Source organism: Aspergillus thermomutatus (assembly GCF_002237265.1).
Source record: "Aspergillus thermomutatus strain HMR AF 39 chromosome Unknown NODE_127, whole genome shotgun sequence".
Lineage (NCBI taxonomy): Eukaryota > Fungi > Ascomycota > Eurotiomycetes > Eurotiales > Aspergillaceae > Aspergillus > Aspergillus thermomutatus.
The window spans coordinates 25,689-49,486 of NW_020798176.1; the positions used below are offsets into that span (position 1 = coordinate 25,689).

General features: G+C 51.7%; 8 protein-coding genes across 8 annotated transcripts; 3 read left to right on the forward strand and 5 right to left on the reverse strand.

Annotated features, from left to right (window-relative positions):
- Positions 1-1,157: 1,157 nt before the first annotated feature.
- On the reverse strand, positions 1,158-2,846 carry CDV56_103749 (putative extracellular lipase; the record flags this gene model as incomplete). The annotated part of the gene is made up of 1 exon (XM_026757368.1): positions 1,158-2,846. One exon carries the CDS (start codon positions 2,844-2,846, stop codon positions 1,158-1,160), a length of 1,689 nt encoding a protein of 562 aa, XP_026613448.1.
- Positions 2,847-9,198: 6,352 nt separating this feature from the next.
- CDV56_104548 (putative MFS peptide transporter) lies at positions 9,199-11,321 on the forward strand (the record flags this gene model as incomplete). The annotated part of the gene is made up of 6 exons (XM_026758167.1): positions 9,199-9,517; positions 9,567-9,683; positions 9,736-9,958; positions 10,005-10,373; positions 10,423-10,577; positions 10,627-11,321. 6 exons carry the CDS (start codon positions 9,199-9,201, stop codon positions 11,319-11,321), a joined length of 1,878 nt encoding a protein of 625 aa, XP_026613449.1.
- Positions 11,322-11,579: 258 nt separating this feature from the next.
- Positions 11,580-13,936, reverse strand: CDV56_104745 (type I glyceraldehyde-3-phosphate dehydrogenase; the record flags this gene model as incomplete). Its single annotated transcript, XM_026758364.1, has 6 exons — positions 11,580-11,678; positions 11,725-11,932; positions 11,994-12,108; positions 12,173-12,845; positions 13,433-13,794; positions 13,843-13,936. The coding sequence occupies 6 exons, from the start codon at positions 13,934-13,936 to the stop codon at positions 11,580-11,582; spliced, it is 1,551 nt and encodes a 516-aa protein (XP_026613450.1).
- Positions 13,937-14,192: 256 nt separating this feature from the next.
- Positions 14,193-15,653, reverse strand: CDV56_104974 (flavin-containing monooxygenase; the record flags this gene model as incomplete). Its single annotated transcript, XM_026758593.1, has 1 exon — positions 14,193-15,653. The coding sequence occupies one exon, from the start codon at positions 15,651-15,653 to the stop codon at positions 14,193-14,195; it is 1,461 nt and encodes a 486-aa protein (XP_026613451.1).
- An 855-nt stretch (positions 15,654-16,508) lies between these two features.
- CDV56_105141 (lipase/thioesterase family protein) lies at positions 16,509-17,739 on the forward strand (the record flags this gene model as incomplete). The annotated part of the gene is made up of 4 exons (XM_026758760.1): positions 16,509-16,711; positions 16,766-16,911; positions 16,964-17,547; positions 17,599-17,739. 4 exons carry the CDS (start codon positions 16,509-16,511, stop codon positions 17,737-17,739), a joined length of 1,074 nt encoding a protein of 357 aa, XP_026613452.1.
- Positions 17,740-17,955: 216 nt separating this feature from the next.
- CDV56_105263 (SDR family oxidoreductase) lies at positions 17,956-19,063 on the reverse strand (the record flags this gene model as incomplete). The annotated part of the gene is made up of 3 exons (XM_026758882.1): positions 17,956-18,232; positions 18,285-18,678; positions 18,730-19,063. The coding sequence occupies 3 exons, from the start codon at positions 19,061-19,063 to the stop codon at positions 17,956-17,958; spliced, it is 1,005 nt and encodes a 334-aa protein (XP_026613453.1).
- Positions 19,064-19,940: 877 nt separating this feature from the next.
- On the forward strand, positions 19,941-21,747 carry CDV56_105422 (cytochrome P450; the record flags this gene model as incomplete). The annotated part of the gene is made up of 4 exons (XM_026759041.1): positions 19,941-20,138; positions 20,190-20,635; positions 20,689-21,073; positions 21,133-21,747. The coding sequence occupies 4 exons, from the start codon at positions 19,941-19,943 to the stop codon at positions 21,745-21,747; spliced, it is 1,644 nt and encodes a 547-aa protein (XP_026613454.1).
- An 88-nt stretch (positions 21,748-21,835) lies between these two features.
- On the reverse strand, positions 21,836-23,777 carry CDV56_105568 (CobW domain protein; the record flags this gene model as incomplete). The annotated part of the gene is made up of 5 exons (XM_026759187.1): positions 21,836-22,619; positions 22,676-23,125; positions 23,188-23,478; positions 23,528-23,616; positions 23,667-23,777. The coding sequence occupies 5 exons, from the start codon at positions 23,775-23,777 to the stop codon at positions 21,836-21,838; spliced, it is 1,725 nt and encodes a 574-aa protein (XP_026613455.1).
- Between the last annotated feature and the right edge of the window lie 21 nt (positions 23,778-23,798).

Below are 23,798 nucleotides of genomic sequence, written 5' to 3' on the forward strand. Positions count from 1 at the left end.
GTGCAAGCGGTAGTTGTAGTCTTGGAGGTTGTGGACGTCGCCTAGTAGTAGTCGTAGCTCCTGAGCTGGTGAGCCTACTGGGTCATCGGGTGATTGTCACGCTGAAATAGGTCCTTGTGGCGGATGTGGCGAAACATGTCGCGGAAACGCTGCTAGCAGATGTTTCGCCCCATGCGGCCGCTGATGGCTGTCGATAGGGCGGCATAAGACCAGGTCAAATCACGGGCAGACAGCTACGAGTCATCAGCCTTGGAGTATTGTTCGAGCATGAGCCGTTGGACAGGGAATATGTTTCCTTATCACGGGGATTAGAGCCGTGAAAACGCAATCGAGAATGAAAGCAAAGGGAACATACGACAATGCTCACGAAGCCAAACATTCGAAAGATCCCCGGACAGGTTGGAAACGTTCTAGATGATAGCCTGGGCGCTGAAGTGCTCCTGAAAGTAGACAAAAGGCCGTCATCACCATTCATGAACAGGTCCACGAGCGTCTTCATGACTAGGGCGGAGTCGCTGGTGCACATGTAGAAGTCTGAGCGATCAGTACAAAGTCCACAAGGGCATGATGAAGTACCAGGATCGTGGTGCGCGCATACTCTACCTCGGTCATGAGCCATGAGTCCACATCCGAAGACTGGCGGAAAAGATGAGATTAAGCGGCGAATGCGCTTGATCCCAAGGTCAGAATCCCAAGTATGTATGGAACAGGAGCCGTTGTTGGAAAGGTTGTGTTAATTCCGTTCGATAACTGCGTGGTGATGGTCGTCTTTATGTAGACTGTCCTACTTTCTGAAAAGGCGTATTGTCGCTATGGTCTGAAGTGATGTCCGAATCTATGTTGCATAGATCGATGAACTGCAATATAGCCTGGCATCTCTCTTCCAATCAATCTAGTAGGCCATCGACCGCGGCTCGCAAAATCGCCGTCCCCTGTCGATGGAGGACCTCTGCAGACTGCCAGCTGTGGCTTTTTATTGCGTCGAAGAAGAAAGCTTGGTGGAATCTAATTCTCCTGCGAGTCATGCACCAATCTTACGGTGGGCCAACTATCGATCCGTTTCTGCAAGATGGGATCATCGGTCAAATCATATCCATTCATTAATTCATCGCAGTTAATCGGAGTCGTAATGCGCATGTCGCAGATTATATACTAAACTAGATATGGAATGAATCCACATTCTCCAGAATGAAGTTGTACGTGTCATTGCGGAAATTGTCGGCCAGCAATGCCCCATGGTCGTTGAAGAACTGCATCAGCTGCTGGCCTTCATTCCATTGCGGCCATTCCATAAGACTACCCCGGCGCGAGTTCGGATCTAGATCATACACGAAGCTGAAATAGTACGTGTGAATCGCTCGCGACGCGTAATTCGGCAGAATGCCATAAAACACTTGCAGAATATCACTGCCGTGGAAAGTTCCCATGATGGGAGTCCCATAGTCGTACGATGACAGGTATGACCAACAGGGCAGGTCGGGTTTAATCTCCGTCGCGTATTTGAGATATGCTCGGCGCGTCAGGGTGAAGGTGAGATCGCCGAGCAGGGCCGCCAATCGTTTGAACTGCGGGTACCAGTTGTTGAAGATGCCTGTGCGGAAGGGCGAGCCGTCTGTTGTGACGTCCGGGTATGTGGCCACCAGCTCTTCGAGCTGGTCCTGCGTCGCCCCATAGAAGAAATACTTGGCCAGGTAGTCCACAACCTGAGTGGTTGTGGTGATGTTGGACTGGAAGAGCGCAAAGAGCGTCCCTTCATCCTCCTGATCGCCGATGATGATTGGTACGGCCGCGTATTTGCCCGTTTTGCCCAAGACGTCCGGACTGGCAGTGATTACCTTGCCGTCCGGTCGAGGCAAATATGACAAGGCCACCGAATGGTAGCTCAGGATACCCGGCACAGCGTTGGCCGCATTTAGAAAATCAGTGTAGTCCAATCCGCGCAGACACTCCAGCGTGTCTGCCGCCGATGAGCAGCCGGCATAGTCCACAACCGCATCATATACCTGCTGGCCCTTGACCCCGTCTACGGGATCCGCCGGGATCACGCTACCCGAGTTCATTATGCCGCCCCGGAACAGTGGCTTCCCCCTGTAGGTATTGTCGCCATCATACAGGATCATTTGATCGTAGACAGAGATGGAGCCCGCGGACTCTCCCCAGATGGTCACCTTGTCGGGATCGCCGCCGAAGGCTGCGATGTTGTCCGCCACCCACTGCAGGGCCAAGCGTTGGTCCAAGAGCCCCAGGTTGGCCGCGCCATCCGCAAGGATCTCCTTTCCGGGCATGAACCCAAATCCTCCCACTCGATAGTTCATCGCGACAAGGATAATTGGCATTTTCAGGTCGATTGAGCTTGCCACCAGCGAAGTGCCATCATACATGGCCGTTGAGCCCAGCTCAAAACCTCCGCCGTAGATCCACACCAGGACCGGCAGCTTTGAGTCTGGCGTTGTGCCGGACGGACGGGCGACATTCAGCGTCAGACAATCCTCTCCGGCATTTGTCACAGTCTGGAAGAGGGGTATGTTTGCCAATAGGCCCGTGATGGACCCGGGAAACTCGCTGTTGTCCGTCGAGAAATAGAATTGCGGGCACGACCTGGCGCTGCCAGTGCCGTCAACAGTGCCCAGGGAGGTCTCGATCGGCTGAGGATGCTTCAGACGCAAGGATCCCGTGGGTGGCTGGGCGAAGGGGATGGCATTGAACTTCTCTACCGTGCCGGAAGACCCAACAATGGTGGCCGCGGGAGATGCGATCGTGACAGTAGGCGCAGATCGCTTGGCCGGGGCCGCCAGCACGGCGGGTGAAAGGGCCAGAAGGGGCAGAAGAGTCCGGATGAGATGCATTGCGTCGGTCAGCCTGTTCAGCCTATGGGTCTGAAGGCAAGAGGACACTGGGAAGAGGCCTGTCCATTTCAAGTCCCATCAGTTGGAAGAAGCGGGCGTACGCAGTACTTATCCTTCATTGATTCCCCAGCCATCACCCAGTCTGTATCTAGATGCACATGTCTCCTCGGTCTGGACCCCGTTGTTCTCGATATGTTCGGTACATATCGGGGCATGCCCCGGCTGTGACAAGAAGATCCATATCTGACGCTCCTCACGCACTTTAGCCCAGAAAATCAGGACTAACCCCTGTCAATCATCGCAGAGACGGAGAAGAAGACCCGATTTGGCAGGGACCGAGAAATGTCAGCCTGATATTTGGGGTACCACTGGATGCTCAGGGCGACAAGTCAACCGCGAAGAAGAGAGCAAACATAGCGTCAGGACACAAAAACCAGCCATCCTAAAGGCACATGAAGCTCAAGAACCGAGGCTGGCAAGTCGTTTCATAGACAGGACGACTCCTCCAAGAATGCCGAGAGGGTCAGCAGATCAGGTTTTTGGGAGCCGGTAATGATCGAATGGCGGTGGGCCGTTGAAGAAGGTCGACGGGGATATTCCCCGCATTGCAGAAAGCGGGGGATGTTCAAGGCTGCTGATAGACAGTAATATATCCTTGATCCAATCAACAATTGGGTTTGATTGCAAAATTGAAGTAATGCGGGGGGAAGATCCGCCGTGACGAACCATCATAGGCCAAAGCCTCTCACCCGCGAGCCGATCTATTCCTGAATATCCGCCCAATGCTCACATGAACCAGCTATGAGCGAATGAGAAGCGTGAGAGGCGTTCGGAATCTTCTGGTTTAGTTGCTTATCCTCTCCAGATGTTTGGTTTGGCTTGTGCCTGACCCTGACGATGACTCGACTGTCACTTTCTAGGTATATCTTCCGAATTGTTCGATGTTTCCGTTATGCTGATGAGCGATGCGTCGGTCGCTTCAGGCCCAACTTGTGCTTGAGTGCATAGCAAGAGGTGTGTCAATATCTTTCACATCCAGCTCTCTGCCGAGAGAGAGTATTGAGTATGATTTTACTGGCTCGCCTCGTATTTTTCATATCCATCTGTGAGGCTGTGACAAGATGATCACAGCCAGTCGGATGAACCTCGCTTCCACCCGCCCCTCCATCCGGCAAGACAGCCTCACTGAGCCGTGTCTTGGAACGTCTGGATATAAGCGACTGACTGCTGCCTTGGATCCGTGCCGCTTCTGTGCAACAGCTGCTCAGATTGGACGAGCCGGACCACGACCACCAAGATCACCCATCAAGAAAAATTAATAGTCAATTCTTAATGGACCAACATCCAAAGCTTTCGGCAATATGCGTAAGCGTAAGAAGAATCCAGTTCAGAGGGGCTACCAGCCCGGCCAGCTACAACCTACTTCAGTGCGTTGCCTTGACCGAGATAGGTAGTGATATTCAGGCAACACAGCCGAGGAAACTCAAAATTGTGCGAAGTCTTAGGCGCCAGAAACTCCTCGCTTGTTTTCTTAGATTCGAGGACAAGCTGCAGGATGATGTCGTCGCAAGAGGTCATTGCGGCGCTGTCAGAGACTCGATCGGGCCAATGTGACAGTGCTAGAAAAAAGCATGTGCAACGATGGTGTAACAACTGAAAGCGAGCAGGAAGAAAGCGGTAGGCGATACCCATGCATTTTCATCACCCTGAAAAAGCAAAGAGGCATTACAACAGCCACCGAGAACAGAGGGAGAACATGGTCTCCTGCCACGAAGGCATCAGAGACTTACAATGACGGCGCCGAAGAAGCCGTAGAATGGCTGCTCGTATCAAAAGACAGGAAGTCATTCTCCTGAGACTAATCAGATGGCGGAATTATGAGCATTAGCGCATATTGTCGTCCTTTAGGTCAGCATCGCGTCGCATCCATGATCGAGTCCAAGCATGGTATCCGTCATGGATCTGTCTGACCCAGCTTGTCCGAGTGCTTTTGGTATCCTGGCTCAGCAGCATCCGTCTTCTTCCGAGTCACCCTGGATGTTCAAATGTCTGACTATAGAGAGGAAACGTCCCCTGCGTCCTTTGCTAATCCAGCTCTCTGCGAACCGCATTACGGAGAATCACGAGAGCTCATGTGTCTGCTTGAAAGCCACTGGCCGTTTACCGACGTAACATCGTTCCCAGCGTTGCCCACAAGATGATACCTCGGTTGCTTTCTGCTGCAAGTCAAGACATACTGATCATTCTGTCGAAACGCACAGGAGCAGGTTAGAACTTGGGACGGTATGGGCCATCGATCAGTTCCGAAGGGCAACAGGGCTCAATACTTTGAACTCGAAGAACCATTTGGGCGCATCTATCAAGCTGTGACTTTAGCGATTGCGAAGGGACCCACGCTGCGAATCCATCGCCATAGATTATCTGTTAACGCGCGACTCGGACTTGACGTACACGCATCTTCAGCGGCAGACGATCTGGGTTCTCATACGGCATCTTGCGATTTCGACGGACGCGCAGATGACTTAAAGTACGAGCAACTTTATCAAAGCCGAACCTGTTCGCCTTGGTCGTCTGCTGGCGTGACACCAGATACGAGGCATGACGTCTGGTATGAGCGAGGACATTCCTTGAGAAAACGGAATTATTTGCAATTCAACCTTGCTGAAGACAACCGCAGGTCAATAAAGCGAAAAAAAGGCGGACTACCTTGCTGAAGGGTAGTGAACCATCCCATACGTCGGAACAGCGCAACGCATAGGCGATGTGGTTTTGAATGATGGGATCGGTAGGCCACAACACCCTTGCTTTTGACTTGACACAACTGGCAACGTGGATGATACTCTTAGCTGTGCACGAGCTCAGGGTCCCATACATTGTTCTGAGAGATTCCACTGTGATCCCCGGGATTTGCAACGCCTAACTGATTTTTTAAGTCGGCAACAGAGGAAGTTGGTCAAACGCAGAGCCTAACCCGATCAACGGGCTATTCCACGTGAGTACTTCATTTTTTCCAATTCGTAATTCGCTCGAGCAATGACCGACATGATACCTGTTATGTTTCGAAGCGTTGAAATACTTAGGGGCGGTCAAAATGCGCTCCTGGAGCCAACGTCGCCAGGAGTAAGCCGATACGACCAGCGACCGATTGGTGGCCCAGGGATCGGATATTCTAGACATGTCTTAGAATTCTCCTTATACAAGCCCATTGCGACAACCGGTCGACCTGGACAAGGTGATGATGCCAGCCTGAGGATCAAATTCACGGGCCCAGGCTGGCACGGCTGCTTGGTGCCATATTGACTTAACGGACATGACAGAAGATACATGCTCTGATCTCACAATGGCTGCGTTTTCATCAAATAATGTGGTTAATTACCTGCCAGTCAACAGAATGTGGTCTATCCGATCCTCTCGAAGAGGGACTCTTCACTTGCTAATAATAATCAGCGGGAATTGGCGCTTTGTTTATGTGTGAACGTGAATCGGGTAATGTTATATCCGATAATGAGTCAGCAGTCCGCTCGATTGCAGCCAATGAAAGCACTCGACCTCAGCTTGTCAACCTGAGGCATCTAAAGTTAAGGGGTACAAAGAGCAAGCATAGCAGTTTTTCTTTGCTCAATCTGGTTTATCTTTTCTTATGTTGCTTGCTGAATGTTTGGCATAGTAAATCATTTTTGGTTGCGTGGAAATGTCCCTATGATTGACTGGGATATATATTACTGGCATTACTGAGTGACATCTTGTGCCAGACATGTCAAGCTGATGCCCAGTGTCTAAGTCTTTCAAAAATCATAGATGCTAACATAATCTTGATAATTCTAGATTATGAAGGAAAGAGAAGTGTTGAGAGCTACAGCACTAGCAGAAGTAGAAGCATTCTCACAAACGGGAGGAATCCATGTCTACACTACGGCGAGATCTTGGAGAGTCTTAAGAGATGTAAGGCTATACATGGCATTGAGTTCAAACTGGGAGGGAAAAGAATGTTCTGCGGAAAACGAGGTATGGGGGGCATATCTACGTAGGCGAACATCAGACCATCCTACTACATCCATGGATCCGAATAAGAATAACAATCATGTTGTGCCTTCAGCGAGACATTGTTGACGATGTGTATTTATCCCCTGCCCATAATCTCTCTCTGTCTGGCTTTCCTCACTTCCATGTCTTTTGCTAATTGCTCAGACCTCGAGAATCTATTGATTCTTCACCACTAATTGTCCCAAGAAGGCACAGTCAAACTTCACTCGTCATGGGGCTTTTCTTTTTTGAAGTTTTCAGCTTTAAAAGAAGCGGCGCATTGAACTGATCACCAAGAAGATCCGGATCTGTTGATGATATCAATGAGAAGGGGTCCTTCTGGCGGAAGCGCACACAGTCGAGGAGTGTCCAAAGGATACGAAGCAGATGGTGTTGTCCCTGTCTGCGCATTGAGGGATGCGCTTCGCCCTGGACCTGGGTGTGCGCAGCGGCCAAAATCAGTAGGCGCTGATGCAGAGAGAAGACAAGGTGGCTAGACGGCTGCAGTCGAGTCAGTCAGAAAGTTGCGGACTGACAGACAGAAGTTTTTTGAGCGTTTTGGTGTTTCGACAGGGCTCACCACTTGAGTCAACAGGAACATCCATTTGATTGAATGTGCAGATGAAATTGCTGCCTGATGTATGTTGTGGAGTCTGCTCTGATAAATACATGAATTGATATTGCTGCAATGTGGATTGGCCTGTACGAGAGGTCCACCATGTTAAGCATGGCCAAGCTATCCTTGATACGAGATCGGTCCACAATGGTAATTCTGGAGAGGAGGGAGTAGTGGTAGTTATCAATTGAGGGTTGCTATTGATCTTGCATCTGAAAATATCCTCTGTGGGATATGGTTTCGAGATAAGTGCAGTCAAATGAGGGTACGGAGTGTAATCCCATGATTAGTGGAATAACCCAGAGAGACAGTAGAAGAAGTGAGCAGGATTCACATGGTCTGGCTCTGTATCTGCATCTGTGCTCCATGAGAAATAATCCAATGGCCAGACATTGTAAGACAAGGCCAGTCGCACAGAGCAGTGTTATCTATCTCGACTGTGGCCGACTCGACAACCATCTCACTTGGCTCTATTCTATTCCCTTTGAAACATAGACTTCATTCACAGCTGGTAATCGAAATGATCAAAACCCTTTGCTAACCGATTGAAACCAGAAATCTCCGTCCTTTTGCTCCCATCTATTGAGTCTCTCCAGTCACTTGACCTCAACACTCCCTGTTGACCAAGTCAACCACAATTACCACAATCCCCGGAGCCAGCTAAACAGCTCTATCGCTGAATCTGGCAGGTCGATAGATCAAACAGACTGATACATTTGAATAGAGTGAAACCAGCTCGTATCTATTAGTCAAGGTTTGCTCTCTCATAGAGTTTATCCCCTCGTTCGTCCGGGGTAAACTGGGACCATGCACGTCCCCTATAGTCAGGAGATACTATCACTATCATCCAATGTCGTGATTCATGCTCATTGGCACGCTCTAAGATCTGAGATATCCCTGATAACTTTCCAAGCAGCTCATTGGCCTGTTTTCTTCGCAGCCAAGCACTGAGGTTGCACTCCAGCCTACCAGCCAAGCCCCAGCCAAGCGTCCGCCCTTGTACTCGCTTGGTCCAATATGTGTGGCTGTTGTTGACGGTCAGACGCTTCCAAGACTCTCTAATCAAGCCGCCAAGTAATTCGCCTTCATTGCTCCGGTCTTCCAGAGCTTCAATGGAACTGTCGAACACATGGGAATACCCTGTATCTATCTATCTATGGCTTCCTTTCCACTTATCTTTCCCCTCCTCCCCAATCCAGTCCAGCCCGTGTCCCTTGTCGGCATCACCCGCTCCCAAGCGCTGCGCAAGGATTCCAATCCAGTGGCTTTAAGGTTGATGTTCTTGACCATACACTGCTCGTAGAAAGTATCATGTTCTTGACCCTGTCGAACTCAGCCGAGAGTCTTGGTCCGCCGGCTACCAACGGTTCTTGTCTCCTCGACTGGGACTCGGTCTGATACTGTCGACGAATTCAGATAATCCCCCGCGACCTCGGTCGAGCAGCAAATTATGCTAGCTTGGAGACAGACTCTCGATAAAATAGATTAATTGTACCCATAACTGCCGAGCGATTATTGGCTCATTTGACGTGACACGCGATAACCTGTCTGGATTGCATGGTTGCTCTTTTTTTTCTTTCTTGTCCCTCACTTATTAAAGCTGGACCCTTTCCCTGGTCCACATGTTCTTTCTTTCCCGACTCTTTTCTTCTCTACAGTCCAGTGTCTATAGGACAATTCCACTGTATCTGTCTTTTCATCACCTCTGTTGCCATGAACGTCTCGGACCCCGTGGAGGTGGCGGAAGTCGCCAGAGCTAGGGCTGCTGCTCATGATGCCGAGATAAATGAGAAGGCGGATCACAAGTTGGCTCTCTCGCCTAGCATTGAAGAGGTGCCTCCCGTGTCGAAAGAAGTGGGAGTTTCGTCTGCGGTTTATGATGACGATCATGCCCATCTCCAGAGGCAATTCCCCTCCGACGACGAGTTCAACAATCTCCGTCGAGTAGCGGGTGACATTCCCTGGACTGCGTACACCGTGGCAATTGTCGAGTTGTGCGAGCGATTCTCCTACTATGGCACGACTGCAGTTTGTATGTTGCCTTCCAATCCTTCTTGAAATACTGGAGCTAATCAGCCTAGTCGTCAACTTCATCCAGCGTCCTCTTCCCGAGGGTTCGACCACTGGGGCGGGATATGACCACTCGAATCCCGGTGCGCTGGGGATGGGTCAGCAGGCGTCAACTGGTCTGACATTGTGTGAGTCTGTCCAAGGTCAAGCTGCACTCGAAGAAAGTTGCTGATCGTGCAGTCAACGCGTTCTGGTCATACGTGATGCCCCTGTTCGGTGCCTTCATGGCTGACCAGTACTGGGGACGATTCCGGACCATCATGTTCTCCATTGGCGCCGCTCTCCTGGGCCATGTCGTCTTGATCATCTCGGCCTTGCCTCCGGTTATTGCTCACCCCAACGGTGCCATTGCCTGCTTCTCCATCGGTCTGCTCATCATGGGCGTGGGTACCGGTGGTTTCAAGTATGTCCTCCTTTCGGTTTTGCAAATCAATGTACTGATTGATTAGGTCCAACATTTCTCCCTTGATTGCCGAGCAATACCGGGAAGAAGTCCCGTACATCAAGACTCTCAAGAACGGGGAGCGCGTTATTGTCGATCCCGCGGCCACCATCTCCCGTATCTACCTCTACTTCTACCTGATGATCAACATTGGTTCGATCCTGGGCCAGGTCAGCATGGTGTATGCGGAGAAATACGTCGGATTCTGGCTGTCGTTCTTCCTGCCCACCGTCATGTACCTGGGCTGCCCGCTCGTCCTGTTCTTCTGCCGCAACAAGTATTACCTCGTCAAGCCGACGGGCTCGGTCTATACCCAGGCCATCCGTCTGTGGAGACTGGCGATGAAGGGGCGGTGGTCTCTCAATCCTGCCAGAATGTATGACCTCTCCCCCTACATTTCTCGGCTCCTACTGACACTTTCACAGCTTCAAGAAGAACGAGAAGCCCTTTTGGGACTCGGTCAAGCCGTCTGCTCTTGGTCCCGACCGTCCCCAGTGGATGACCTTTGACGACGAATGGGTGGACGAAGTCAGCCGTGGTCTCAAGGCCTGCAAGGTCTTCCTGTGGTACCCTCTGTACTGTAAGTCCCTGTTCTCCCTTATTCTCCCGTCTCAAACTGACATGGTCAGGGCTCGCCTACAACCAAATGATCAACAACCTCACCTCGCAAGCCGCAACCATGCGTCTGGGCGGCGTCCCCAACGACATCATCAACAACCTCAACCCCCTCTCCCTCATCATCTTCATCCCCATCATGGACCAGTTCATCTTCCCGGGCCTCCGCCGCATCGGCATCAAGTTCACCCCGCTGAAGCGCATCACCGCGGGCTTCTTCATGGCCGGCAGCGGCATGATCTGCGCCACCGTCACCCAGCACTACATCTACAAGCTCGGCCCCTGCGGCAAGGACGCCAACTTCTGCCTGGACGAGTACAACAGGCACACCGACATCTCGGTCTGGGTGCAGGCCATCACCTACGTGCTCGGCGGCATCTCCGAGATTTTCGCGTCCGTCACCTCGCTCGAGTACGCCTTCACCAAGGCGCCGAAGAACATGCGCTCGCTGGTGCAGGCGGTCGCGCTGTTCATGAATGCGTTCTCGTCGGCGCTGGGCCAGGCGCTGGTGAGCTTGTCCAAGGACCCGCTGCTGGTGTGGAACTATGCTATTGTGGCGATTCTGGCGTTTGTCGGCGGCGCGGGCTTCTGGTTGACGAATTACAAGCTGGATAAGCAGGAGGATGAGCTGAATAACTTGCCTGCGAGCCGTTATGATGGGGGCAATCCCAATCCCAAGCTCGATGAGGAGTCGGCGCAGCGGATGTAATTGTCTGATGACGGGGATGCTATTGCTACGTTAGTGGGATACGTCTCTGGACTTTGTAGGTAGTACGTATGCTAATCAAATCGACATTGTTCATCACTTCTTCCTTTTATTTGTAAGAAGACTCCGGTCTCCAGTACCGCCGTGCATACAACTTTCCCGAGATCAAACAAGATTCAATGATTCTCAACTAAGCTAAGAACTGTCGTCTATCATAAGGGTATGGCATCTATGATTATCTATCACATCTACATCTATGCATCATGCATCCAGCTCCCGCAAAGCGACATGCTTCGTCAAATCCAGCAGCCGATTCGAGTATCCCCATTCATTATCGTACCACGCCATGATCTTGAAAAACTGCCCATGGTCAGCATCGCGCAATCCCCGCCGCAGACCAACTCACCTGAGGATTCAACTCCGAACACGCCGGCGCATCGACAACGGCGCTATGCGCGTTCCCAAGATAATCACTGCTGACGAGCTCCTCGTCCGTCACAGACAGCACCCCCGCGAGCTCCGACTTCGCGGCGCGGCGGAAGACGGCCAGGATCTCGGCCAGCGAGGTGGGCTTTTCCGTGCTGACGGTCAAGTCGATCATGGAGACGTTGGGGCTGTTCCCGTCAGGCCCGCACCGGTAATGTCATGTCACGCGCGACAGGAAAGAAAACTTACGTTGGGACCCGGATAGACACGCCGGTGACCTTTCCGGTCAACTCGGGCAGCACCGTCGCAATGGCTTTGGCGGCGCCGGTGGTGGTGGGGATGATATTGTCGAAGACACTGCGGCCTGCGGACATTAAGTTCTTTGGTGCTTTTTTTTTGATGATTCTTTCACAGAAGAAATGACGTACCCAATCGCCGATTCTTCTTACTATACCCGTCCAACACCTGCTGCGACCTCGTCGCCGCATGCACCGTCGTCAGGAACCCCTGCGCGATCCCGAAGTGCTGCTGCAGCACCTTCAGCACCGGGGTCACGCAGTTGGTCGTGCAGCTGGCGCAGGAGATCACGCGGCGCGCCTCGTCCGGCGTGTAGGCGTCCGAGTTGACGCCGTACACGTAGGTCGGGGAGTCGGCGCTCGGGGCCGAGATGATGACCCGTTTGGCGTGGGCGTGGGTGATGTGCTCGAGGGCCTGGGCGCGCTTGGTGAACTTGCCCGTGCATTCGACGACGTAGTCTGCGCCCAGGGCGGCCCAGTTGAGCTTTTGGAGGTCGCGTTCGGAGGTGAGGGCGATTTGGTGGCCGTCGATGGTAAGGAGGGTGTCGGAGAGGGCGTGGATGGGGATGGAGTCGGGGAGGTTGCCCATGGAGGAGTCGTAGCGGATGAGGTAGATGAGGTCCTGGACGGAGGTGCAGGTGTGGTTGATGGCGACGATTTGGAGGTCGGTTCTGGTCAGGGCTGCGCGGAGGACGTTTCGGCCTGATGGGTCAGTACTCCTACTGAGGTTGGCGGGGATGTCAACAGACCGATACGGCCGAAGCCATTGATGCCAATCTTGCAGACGGAGGATTGTGGCGAGGGGCTAGAGTGAGGGAAGTCATTGATGGAGGGAGCCATCTTGATAGTACTCCGTATCTCGGTGGACAGTATAGAAGGGTTGATACAAGCAGTCTATGCCGGATAGTCGATTAGTTCCAGATTGGCATGTTTTCTTTATTCTACAATTGCACAGTATAATAGTCTCCTTATGTACTCATGCTTCTATGACGCACAGTATACCCGATGCTATACCGATAGTCCCACTGTCCCGCCGAGTCTTTGGTGCGGAATCTCCCGATGACCGGACCTTTCATCGGCTTTGACTGGTTCTTTTCTTTTTTTTAGACAGTACCTAGTGGACAGTAGACATGGACAGAATTCAGCCATGCGGATAGTCAAGGGTTTGCCGATGGAAATGCCGCTTGTTTGATTGGACTGACGAGTTTCGACTCTGAAATGTCCGATATCCGGAGTATCTTGGATATTATCATATTGTTACTACTCCACTCGGAATTGATTCAATTGATCTGTTTTATGACCAGAACATCACTGTAACCAGGTTATCATCCCCCTACTCCTTCTTATCACTCTTTTGCTTCTTCATCATCATCATCATCATCCTCCTCATACTCCATTGTCACCATTCTCTTCTTCATCCTCATACTCCTCATCTTCCTCTTCCTCTTCCCTTTCACCATCATCCCCCCTGCCAACCTCCTCCCTCCTCCTCTTCGCCCCAGCCGTATTCCCCACAAACTGCTTCCCCTCCTTCGACCCCTTCACCTTCTTCTCCTCCTCATCTAGCCCCTCCCACGCCTTCTTGGGCAGATACCGCTTCCGCGTCCCGTCGTCCTGTCGCGCCGTCCCCGACCCTTCCTTGGTCTGTCTGCCATTCCTCCAGCGACTTTTGAGACTCGTCCTGCCCGGTTTCCTTGGGCGTGGTGTAGTCCCCGCCGCGGGTTTTGTATTCGGACGCGAGGAATTGGGCCTGTCTCATTAGACTGGTCAGGTTCAAGGGAAGGTCCCCTCGGTTCATGTACCTTGCGAGCGGACCATTGCCTTGTCGCTTTGTTTGATTTCCTCCTTGATTTCTTCGCGGAGTTGCGGGTCGGTGTATTTCTTCTGATCGGGCATTTTCTTTCTTTCTTTCTTTTCTTTTCTCTTCTTTTATTCTTGTTGATGCAAATAGCAGACTCGTTAAATGAATTGATTGGATTTATATCGCCTAGAGTCGTGACATCATGCAGAATCCAAGCAATGCCTCTCCATTGCCGGAGATGGAATCAAGATAGGTGATCGATCTATTCATCTACCACCCAACTCCGTCATTGAATCTTACTCAAACGCAAATAAAGAAATATATTGTCATAGACACTGGTATCGGTCATCATCATTGCTGCTTCTTCCATGGTCCATCGATCCATTCCAGCCCCTGATCGAGCCGCCCGTACTTGGCAAACATCAGATCTGACAGGTAATTGTCGCGTGGCTGCCAGGGACCCCGATCGGCCGCTTTGGGCAGATCCTTCTCCGCCGCCGTCACATACGTCGAGTTCAGATTGAGCAGCCGCCGTGGCTGCATCTGCCGGGCCAGCCCCGGGTTCAGGCGTGGGATCGCGGCGACCTTGTGGTGTCGCTCCATCCACTTCAGCAAGCGGCAGACAAAGAGCGCCGTCGCGTCGGCCCCCAGGGTCCAGGACGCGTTGGTGTATCCGATCACAAAGGATGCGTTGGGCAGGTCCTGCAGCATCACCCCGTTCCAGAGGTACTTGTCGGGCACCCGCTGTTTTTCGCCATCCACCGTGATCGAGGTCCCCCCTGCCATCTGCAGCTTGAGACCCGTCGCCGTCACGATGATGTCCGCATCTAGGAAGTCGCCCGAGTTCAGCTCGATGCCAGTGGCTGTGACTTGCCGGATGGTGTCCGTCTTGACATCCGCATGGCCGGTGTGGAGACTCCTGAAGAAGTCGCCATCCGGGCAGACGCACAGACGCTGATCCCAGGGGTTGTAACGCGGTTTGAAGTGCGGATCGTGGGGGATATTCTTGGGGAGCTGCCGCACGACACTCAGCTTGAGGAGAAGACGCGCCATCCAGGGGAAGGTCTGGCAGAAGAGGAAGAAGAATCGGGAAGTGATGATCCATCGGAGGCGTTGTAGTTTGCGGTTGATCGTGTTCGGGAGGATCCAGCTCAACAGCGAGCTCTGGCGATTGGGTAAGGCGAGGATGTATGTTGGACTGCGCTGAAGCATGGTGACTTTGGCCGCTTTCTCGGCCATCTTGGGGAGGAGCGTTACTGCCGTCGCACCACTGCCGATGATCACCACTTTCTTGTCGGTGTAGTCGAGATCCTCCGGCCAGAACTGCGGATGGATGACCTGGCCCTGGAATTGATTGAGACCGGGAACATCAGCGGTCAGGGGCTCATGGTAGTTGTAGTATCCTGTACCGAAGATGACGAAGCGCGCAGTGTAGGACTTGGGCGCGCCCTCATGGTCGACGGCCAGCTTCCACACATTGTCGGCGGACGACCAGTCGGCCGCTAACAAGCGATGCTGGAAATGGATGTGCTTGTCGATGCCGTATTGCGCAGCTGTATCCCGCATATATTTGGAGATGGAGGCGCCCTCGGCGATCGGGTTGTCCTGATTCCAGGGGTTCCAGGAGAACCCAAAAGTAAACAGATCCGAGTCGGATCGAATGCCAGGATATTTGAAGAGATCCCACGTTCCGCCAATGGCGTTGCGGGCTTCTAAAATGGCATACCGATGGTTGGGGAGTTGGCTCTGGATGCGGTAGGCCGCGTTGATGCCCGAGATACCGGCGCCAACAATGATAATATCGTAATCCATTCTGGCATGAATTTGGAAGCGAGGTGTATGATCCAGTGCAACCCAGTGAGCTCTTGGATTTATATAAGTCATATCTCAACATGAATTTATGGATAATCAATAGTTCACATGCTCCTCGGTGACGCCATGTGGAGAGGCCAGTGATCGTTTGCCCAAAAGGGAAATCGTCGCGAATGAGGACTTAATAGTGCTGCGCCAGTGCCACTAAATGTGTTGAATCATGGATGTTGAGTAAGCTTGGGTCTCTGGGAGTCTGGGACTTAGATTTTAGTCCAGTCGATCATCAAAGGGTTCATCAAGGGAGACTCGGGAAATTGAGAACAACTGTAGAAGGAGAGAGTAGATAGGGGTATGGTATTATTAGAGGGCAATGGTTTGCTTGATGCAGAAGATTATCAGTTTGTGCAACTTGACAAAGCAAGGATATCTAAGTTATGTATCAATTAGTCAAATATTCGAATGTGATTGGTCATTTACAATGTCCCACAGATCTTGACCCTTCAGTACACGATATATCAGATGTATCGTACCTAGACACGAGACGGACATGATAAAGGTAAAGTCTTAAACTGTCTAGATCAAATCTAATCGTATTCTGATCATGCTCCCGTGTCAAAATGCCTGCGTCAAGTCAACCGAGGCCACCTCGGCTGATCAATGGATAAGCATCAATATTTCCCAATCAGGCAATCCTTGCGATCCTCGACGCGATTCTTCCTCTACAATAACATCTATGTCTCCAGCATCCCCATACTGATAATTTTGCGATATGAACCGTTGTACTGTACATGCCCACGTAGGCGTCAACCTTTTACTCCAGCACGCCCTGCATACCACTCTCGATCAACGGAATCCATGCCGTTCAACAAAGCGATCAAGTTGACCCTGCGGGAGAAACTCGATTTCTTCCCTGCTTTAGTATCCATCTGGATTACTGCTGTATGGGCCATTCTGACCGGATTCCGGCGAGAGTCCAACCAGCCCAAGACTCTGTTCCTTCATATAGGCTATGCGGTGTTCCGTAAGGCGACAACCCGCTTGTCCATCGCGCAGATGCAGTACGTTACTCACAATTTTCTTTACAAGACAAATAAATGCTGATGGTACTGAAGATATGTACTCCCACCCACCAACAAGATCTACGAGACATATATCAAGAAAACCAAGCGATTATCTCACACCATCGACCTGGGAAAAGGCTCCTTCGGCCACTGGATTGGAGACGCCAAAGCAGACAACGTCCTGATCTGGTACCACGGTCAGCACCACTCTCATCACTTTATATGTGATCACAATTGACAAAGAAACAGGAGGAGGCTTCGCCCTCCCCGCCAACCTGGGCTACTTCAAATTCTTCGCCAACCTGGTCGACCACGCCGCGCAATGCAACAAGTCCCTCGCCGTCTTCAGCCTCACCTACACCCTCGCCCCGCAGGCGACGTATCCCACGCAGCTCCGCCAGGCAGTCGAGTGCCTCCGTTACATCCTCACCACCACCCCGCACCAGCCCAGCCGCATCTTCCTCGGCGGCGACTCGGCAGGCGGCAACCTCGTCGGCGGCGTGCTGTCGCATCTGGCCCATCCGCACCCGCAGATCGAGCCCGTGTCACTGAACGAGAACCTCGCGGGCGCGGTGATGATCGCCCCGTGGACGCTGCTGGAGACGGACTTCTCCGAGCGCAGGATCGACTCCAGCGGGGATTTGATCACGCCGGCGGTTGCGGGCCCGTGGGCGGGGGCGTACCTGGGCGCCGCGAAGAGGGACTTTTATACGGATTTGTCGAATGCGGAGGCTGAGTGGTACTCTACGTTTCCTGTGGATGGGGTGTTGATTTGCGCTGGCGGGAATGAGATTCTGTTGCCGATTATACAGGACTTTGCGGATAAGTTCAAGGTATGTGCTTCTTGGATCCTTTGCTGGGTGAGGAGCTGCTGATGGGGACAGGCTGGCTTCCCCTCGTCGGAACTGTTTATTGGGCATCGAGAGGGTCATGTTGCTCCCATTTACAATCTGGAACTGGGTGATACGACCGAGACGGAGCAGGGGATGAGAGTCAAGGGGTGGTTGACGAAACGGTTGTTGTGATGTATATACGCAGAGGCTGGATATGTTTATATGTCAATATTTTGGTGCTCGATATTGATCTCTTTTCTTCTTGGCTAACTGAAGACTGAATACGTGGGTTTTTACAGTGATTTAAGCCAGATAGATTCATATACACCGGTTATTGTCATTAACATAGTCATATAAACATTCAATCACTCGTAGGATAGGAAGGATAATCTATATACATGATAGAAATTACAACTTCTCAGCAGCTTGCAACTCCCGAAGTCTCCTCAATGACCCCGAGGCAATCCCGCGAACGCTCTCTTGGAACCACGCAGGGAATGCTCGTAGCATACTGGCAGCGGAATGAGAAGACGGGAGAATCACTTGCCCACTGCTCTGCGTGAGGATCTGCCTGACCACTGCCGCCGAAACCACCTGCGGCGTCATAACGGGCTGCTTGAATTGATTTCCCGCTTCCGTCAACTGCTGAATCATAGGAGTACGAACCCACAGTGGGTGAATGACACTTGAATTCAGTCAGTACCAAAGCCGTGTCAAATCGGATGTAGACGCCATACCTGGTGCGAACTTTCTTTGCTTGATACCAATACCGCAACTCTTGCGTCAATCCCTCGTGGAAGGCCAGCGCACTGGCCTTCGAGCAGCAGTAATCTACCATCTCCCCCAATGCGACAAAACTGGCCATACTGGCAATCGTAATCACATGGCCGTGGTTCTTGCGGATCATGCTGGGCAGAAACTCCCGCACCATCAGGAAATGCGAGATGGTGTTGACCTCGAAAGTCTGCCGGATCTTGGCCTCGGGCTCCTCGAGAATGGTGCCGTCGTGGCCCACGCCTGCGTTGTTGACCAGCACAGTGGGCTCGCCCAGTTTCTGGCGAATCTGCTCAGCGACGGCTCTGATGCTCTCCGAGTTGGTGATGTCGGCTTTGAAGAAGTGTACATTGCCGGCTTTTTGTATTGTTAGTCTATGGTACTGCCGAGGGAAGTGATGTCTCTTACGCAGTTGGAAGTTGGGCTCGTTGATGTCCAAAACGACAACCCGAACGCCCTTATCAGCCAAATCTTCCATGATCTGCTTGCCGATGCCGCTGCACCCCCCGGAAACCAGAACGAGCTCGCGATCGCCCTGCCATGGATACGCGCTCTGCCAGTTGTTGATCGACCATCCCGACAATACGCGGTTAGTCTGCCGCAGAGCACCGTAGACCAGCACAGCTGTGAGTGCCTTTTGCACAAGAGGATTCAGGAGGGCATTCTGCGCGGGTTCAGGTAGCTGCGCGAGGGTCGACTGGGCGTATTGCCGTGCGATGTTAAGAGCGCTTTCTAACGACATGTTGCGAGGAGCTACTTGATGAAGCTATTCCGAGAAACAAGAATTAAACCGGATGCCCTAAGAAGCGATGTACATGCGGCATGCTTGCAGAGTCCTTTGGGGATCATGTCAAAGATAATATACAAGTTGCCCCTGCATCGTACCGAGGCACATGCGTAGATTGATGCAGATCTAATTATTCCGCGAGGATATCCACAAGATAATGCCCCTGGAACATCCTCTTGAGGAGGTAAGGAGGATGTTGTGAGGCCGATGATGCAACATTTCCTCTGCTTGTCCCGAATAGGAAATCGTTGCGATGCTCTTCGTCGGCGGTTGTCGATCTCTGGAGCAATCTAGTTCACCAAATCCCCGGGCTAAACGTGGGGTTCCGTGGCTTGAACCATGAATATGCGCCAACTCTAGCCTATCAATAGCTAAGCGAGCCCGCAAAGCTATCCAATCTCAGAAATAGGAGACTCTCGTTGGGATTCACATGGGTGCAAAGATGATCTTCTAATTCTCAACGTTCTGGCAAGTTCGAACCTTTCGACACGGATTGACTGACAGTCAGGCTCCAGGCCGATATATTCTGGTCTGTGCAAAGGTATCATCTCATGCAAAATGTATCGAAACCTCATATGAACGCCCAAACCGAGGCCGCATAGCCGCTTCGACTCTGCCGATCCCCGTGGGGTCATTGTTAATGTTAGCTCATCTAGGCTGATCGCTTGCATATAAACTTACGGATGCAGTAAAAGCAGATGATAGAGGATCTCTTCTACGCCAACCCCCAATTAGCCTAATTTTAGTCCTTACCTTCGGCAGTCCGTGTGTTCGTCAACTTCTTGACTTTGACCGTTCTGCTTCGGACTGATTCTCTAAGAGCGTTAGCAACATGGCCGACACGTTGCTGGCTGTTGCCTCTGTCTCCCTGGCTGAGGGGTATTTCCTGCAGCGCTCCATCTTGAACGAGCATTCTTTCCAATCAGTCTGCCTAGGGGTGTTGGGTGTTAATTTGGCCCTGAAAATATTCTGGAATCTGATCATCTACCCTTTCTTCATCACCGCAAATCGTCATCTGCCAACCGTCAAGGTATGTGTCCCAAGACCGCGCATGTCACAATCTCTAATGAAGATTGAGTAGGGGAGCTTTGTAAACGGTAAAATCATCTTTGACAACCCGCGTGGTCGTCTCCCCTTGCAATGGATGAAAACAATCCCCAACGAAGGCCTGATTCATTTCCGAGATGTGCTCAACCGCAGCCACCTATTGCCTACCAATCACCAGGCTCTTTTGGATATCATGAGCACCAACACGTACGACTTCGAGAAACCATGGCGCGCACGCGAGTTCCTTGCTCGGATCATTGGCTTCGGCTTGATCTTGTCTGAGGGCGCCGCGCATAAGAAGCAGCGCAAGGCCTTGACTCCTGCCTTCAACATCAAGAACATTCGCTCATTGTATTCCTTGATGTGGGAGAAGACTGGCCTCTTCCTCCATGAACTGGAGAAGGAGATTCGGCACAATCCAATGGAAGGAACAAGTCCGGAGGACGGTGTGGGCAAGGTCGAAATGAGCGTCTGGGCGAGGTAAGCTCATCCTCTCCACCTTGAATCTATCGTATTCGCTAAAGCTCATCCAGTCGTCTCACTCTCGATATCATCGGTCCGGCGGCCATGGGTAGAGACTTTCGCTCTCTGCACAACCCAGAAAACAAGGTTGCCGATAGCTTCCTTGCTATTCTGGAACCAACCAAGGAGAAGATGGCCTTCCTCGCCATCAACTTTATTCTTCCGCAATGGTTTGCACGAAGACTACCCTGGCGCCTGAACAAGGTGATTGACACCGAAACCGGCTTTCTGCGTGATCTATGTAAGGACATTGTTCGTGAGAAGAAGAAGATTATCGCTTCCAGCAATATCACGGCCAAGGAGATGGAGGCAGACATCCTGGGAACCATGATGGTGGGTGGGGATTTTACGGACGACGAACTGGTGGATCAAATGCTGACCTTTCTGGCGGCTGGTGTATGTTGCGTCTTGCTTTCTGAACGTACTTCGAAGAGGCTTCAGCTAATATGCAACAGCATGAGACGACCGCCAGCGCACTCACCTGGGCCTGCTACCTTCTCACCCTCAACCCCGGCGTTCAAGAGCGTCTGCGCGCGGAGGTTCGTGAGCGGATTCCGTCTGGTGACCATCCTATCGCCTGGAGCGATCTCGAATCAATGCCTCTACTCAACGGTGTTTGCCAGGAAGTCCTGCGTCTATATCCCACCGTCCCCATCACGCTCCGCGAAGCCGTCCGCGATACCACCGTAGCGGGCAAGCACGTTCCCAAGGGTACTCGCATCATCATCTGTCCGTACGCCATCAACCGCAGTCCTGAATTCTGGGGGGATAATGGGGAAGAGTTCGTGCCAGAACGCTGGATCGATACTGACAAGAACGGCCAGACGGTCGTCAACCACAATGGTGGTGCTTCGACAAACTTTGCTCAAATCACTTTCTTGCATGGCCAGCGGTCCTGCATCGGAAAGGATTTTGCTAGAGCCGAATTGCGCTGTGCGGTCGCTGGTGTTGTCGGACGGTTCAAGTTTGAGATGCAGGATCCTAAGCAAGAAATCCATATTGCCGGCGCTGTGACGACAAAGCCAGTGGAGGGAATGCATTTGGCAATGAGCCGGGTGGATGAATGGTGATTTTTGGATGATCTTTGTGTAATGTGACATGAATTTAATGATACTTTTGCCTAGTGTTGGTCTATAATGACAAGTGTTGTTACTGCGGTTATTTGTGGCTGTGGACATGCCCCAAATACTCGCTGGTGTGGTGTTTGTGCTTCTTCGTCCCCCCCTCGTTGTTGTCCTCATCTTCATCCACTATGCCAAACTCAGGCCATGCTTCCCATCCATCTTCCCACAGCTTTCCCATCCTCTCTTCTTTTTCCCGGTAAGACAATTTCTTCTTCTTCATGATCTTTGCCCACTGGCTCATATCATTGTCATCCAAGAGACATTCGTCCAGCAATCTTGATATCAATTCAGTATTGATTCCCTCGCCGATGAAGACGATTTCTTGTCTTCGGTCTCCCCATGGCTCTTGAAAATCATTCTCAATGGATTTTCGGACATCTGGATCCTCGGGCCACGCCTCATCTGGCACTTCTGTGAACCATGGCCCACCGCACCCAAGCGTCAGCATGCCACCCGCTTGGCTCCATTCTCCGAATTGAAAGGGCCGTGTAGCCAGCCAGAAGAACCCTTTGGAGCGAAGAACGGAGCTGAACGCGGGATGGTTGCGCTTGTTCTGCAGGATCGCTGACGGGTCTGGTTGGTCAAAGTCTGAGATACTTTCGTCATCACTATCGTCTTCGTCTACTTCCATATTGTCTTCTTCTTCTTGCTCTTCTTCTTCTTCTTCTTCTCCTTCTCCTTCGTCTGTTTCATCTTTCTCATCCTCTTCCTCGACTTCGTTGTTTTGTAGCAGAATAAACTTGTCATGAAGAAGGGAGAAGAGTCGACGAGGATGAAAGGGACGACGAGCGGTATACACAAAGTTGTTGATCCCATATCTGTTCAAATCAGTATAACTCTCTTTCACGTTGGTTGAAGGGCATGGGGGACAAACTCTAGCGTCTCCGGCTTTGGAGCCATTCTCTGCCCATTGCCAGTCATCTGGACTGTCATTTCATGGAGACTGCGCAACCAACCGGCCCCCGAAGCCGCTTTGATGAAATCGAACCTCCCCGTGTCCAGAATTTCTTTTACATCGACACGGGAGTAGCTCGTTTCCAGTACTTTCGCGTCGGGGTTGAGCGTCTTCAACAACCTCCTGATCCTTGTTCGGGTAGCCTCGTCCACTGTCTCAATCTTGTTGATGATGAGGACATCTGCGAACTCAATCTGGTCCACCATGAGGTCGGAGATGGTACGCTCATCCTCTGGAATAATCTCCTTGGATCCGTATCGATCTGACAGGAACTCGGCGGTGTCAAAGTTGGAAAGAAGGTTGAATGCATCGACAACAGTCACTGTGGTGTCGAGTCTCGCGAGTGTGTGAAGGCCTCCTAGATTGACGCTGCTGCTGTCAGGATCCGAAAAAGGCCAGAGGACGAGGATTGGAAAAGTGGCTCAGCTTACATCTCTGTCAGAACCTTGCGACTGTCCTCATCCACCAACATCTCCTGATCCGCTTGCAACATTGCGCTGCTGAACTCGGCTGTGAACGTTTCCGCTACTTGCATCGGCTCACTAATGCCCGTGCTCTCAATGACAACGTACTGCACTTCTTTTTGGCGCGCGAGATGAGCAAGTTCTGACAGCAAGTCCCCCCGCAGTGTGCAGCAGATACATCCATTCTGGAGCTGGATGAGCTTTTCTTTTGTCTGGGAAACTTTATGATGCGTGATCAAAGCAGCATCAATGTTGAGCCTGTGTTGCTAGTAAGCATCAATGTTTCCCAATAGCGAGGCACCCATACTTGCTCATATCATTGACCACAACGGCAATACGCAGCCCATGGTCTGGAGACTGAAGGATATGCTCAAGAAGCGTTGTTTTACCGCTACCCTGATCTGCTCTTAGCTGGATGTCATGGCGATCTTGTGGAAGATTCTTACAAGGAATCCTGAAAGGAGTGTCACTGGGATTTGCCTCGTCGGCTTCTCCTCAGCTTCGCGCTGAACAGGAGCGGGATAAGACACAGAGTCGGTTCCTGAGTTAATGACCATCTTGTTGAAAGTCAATACTGT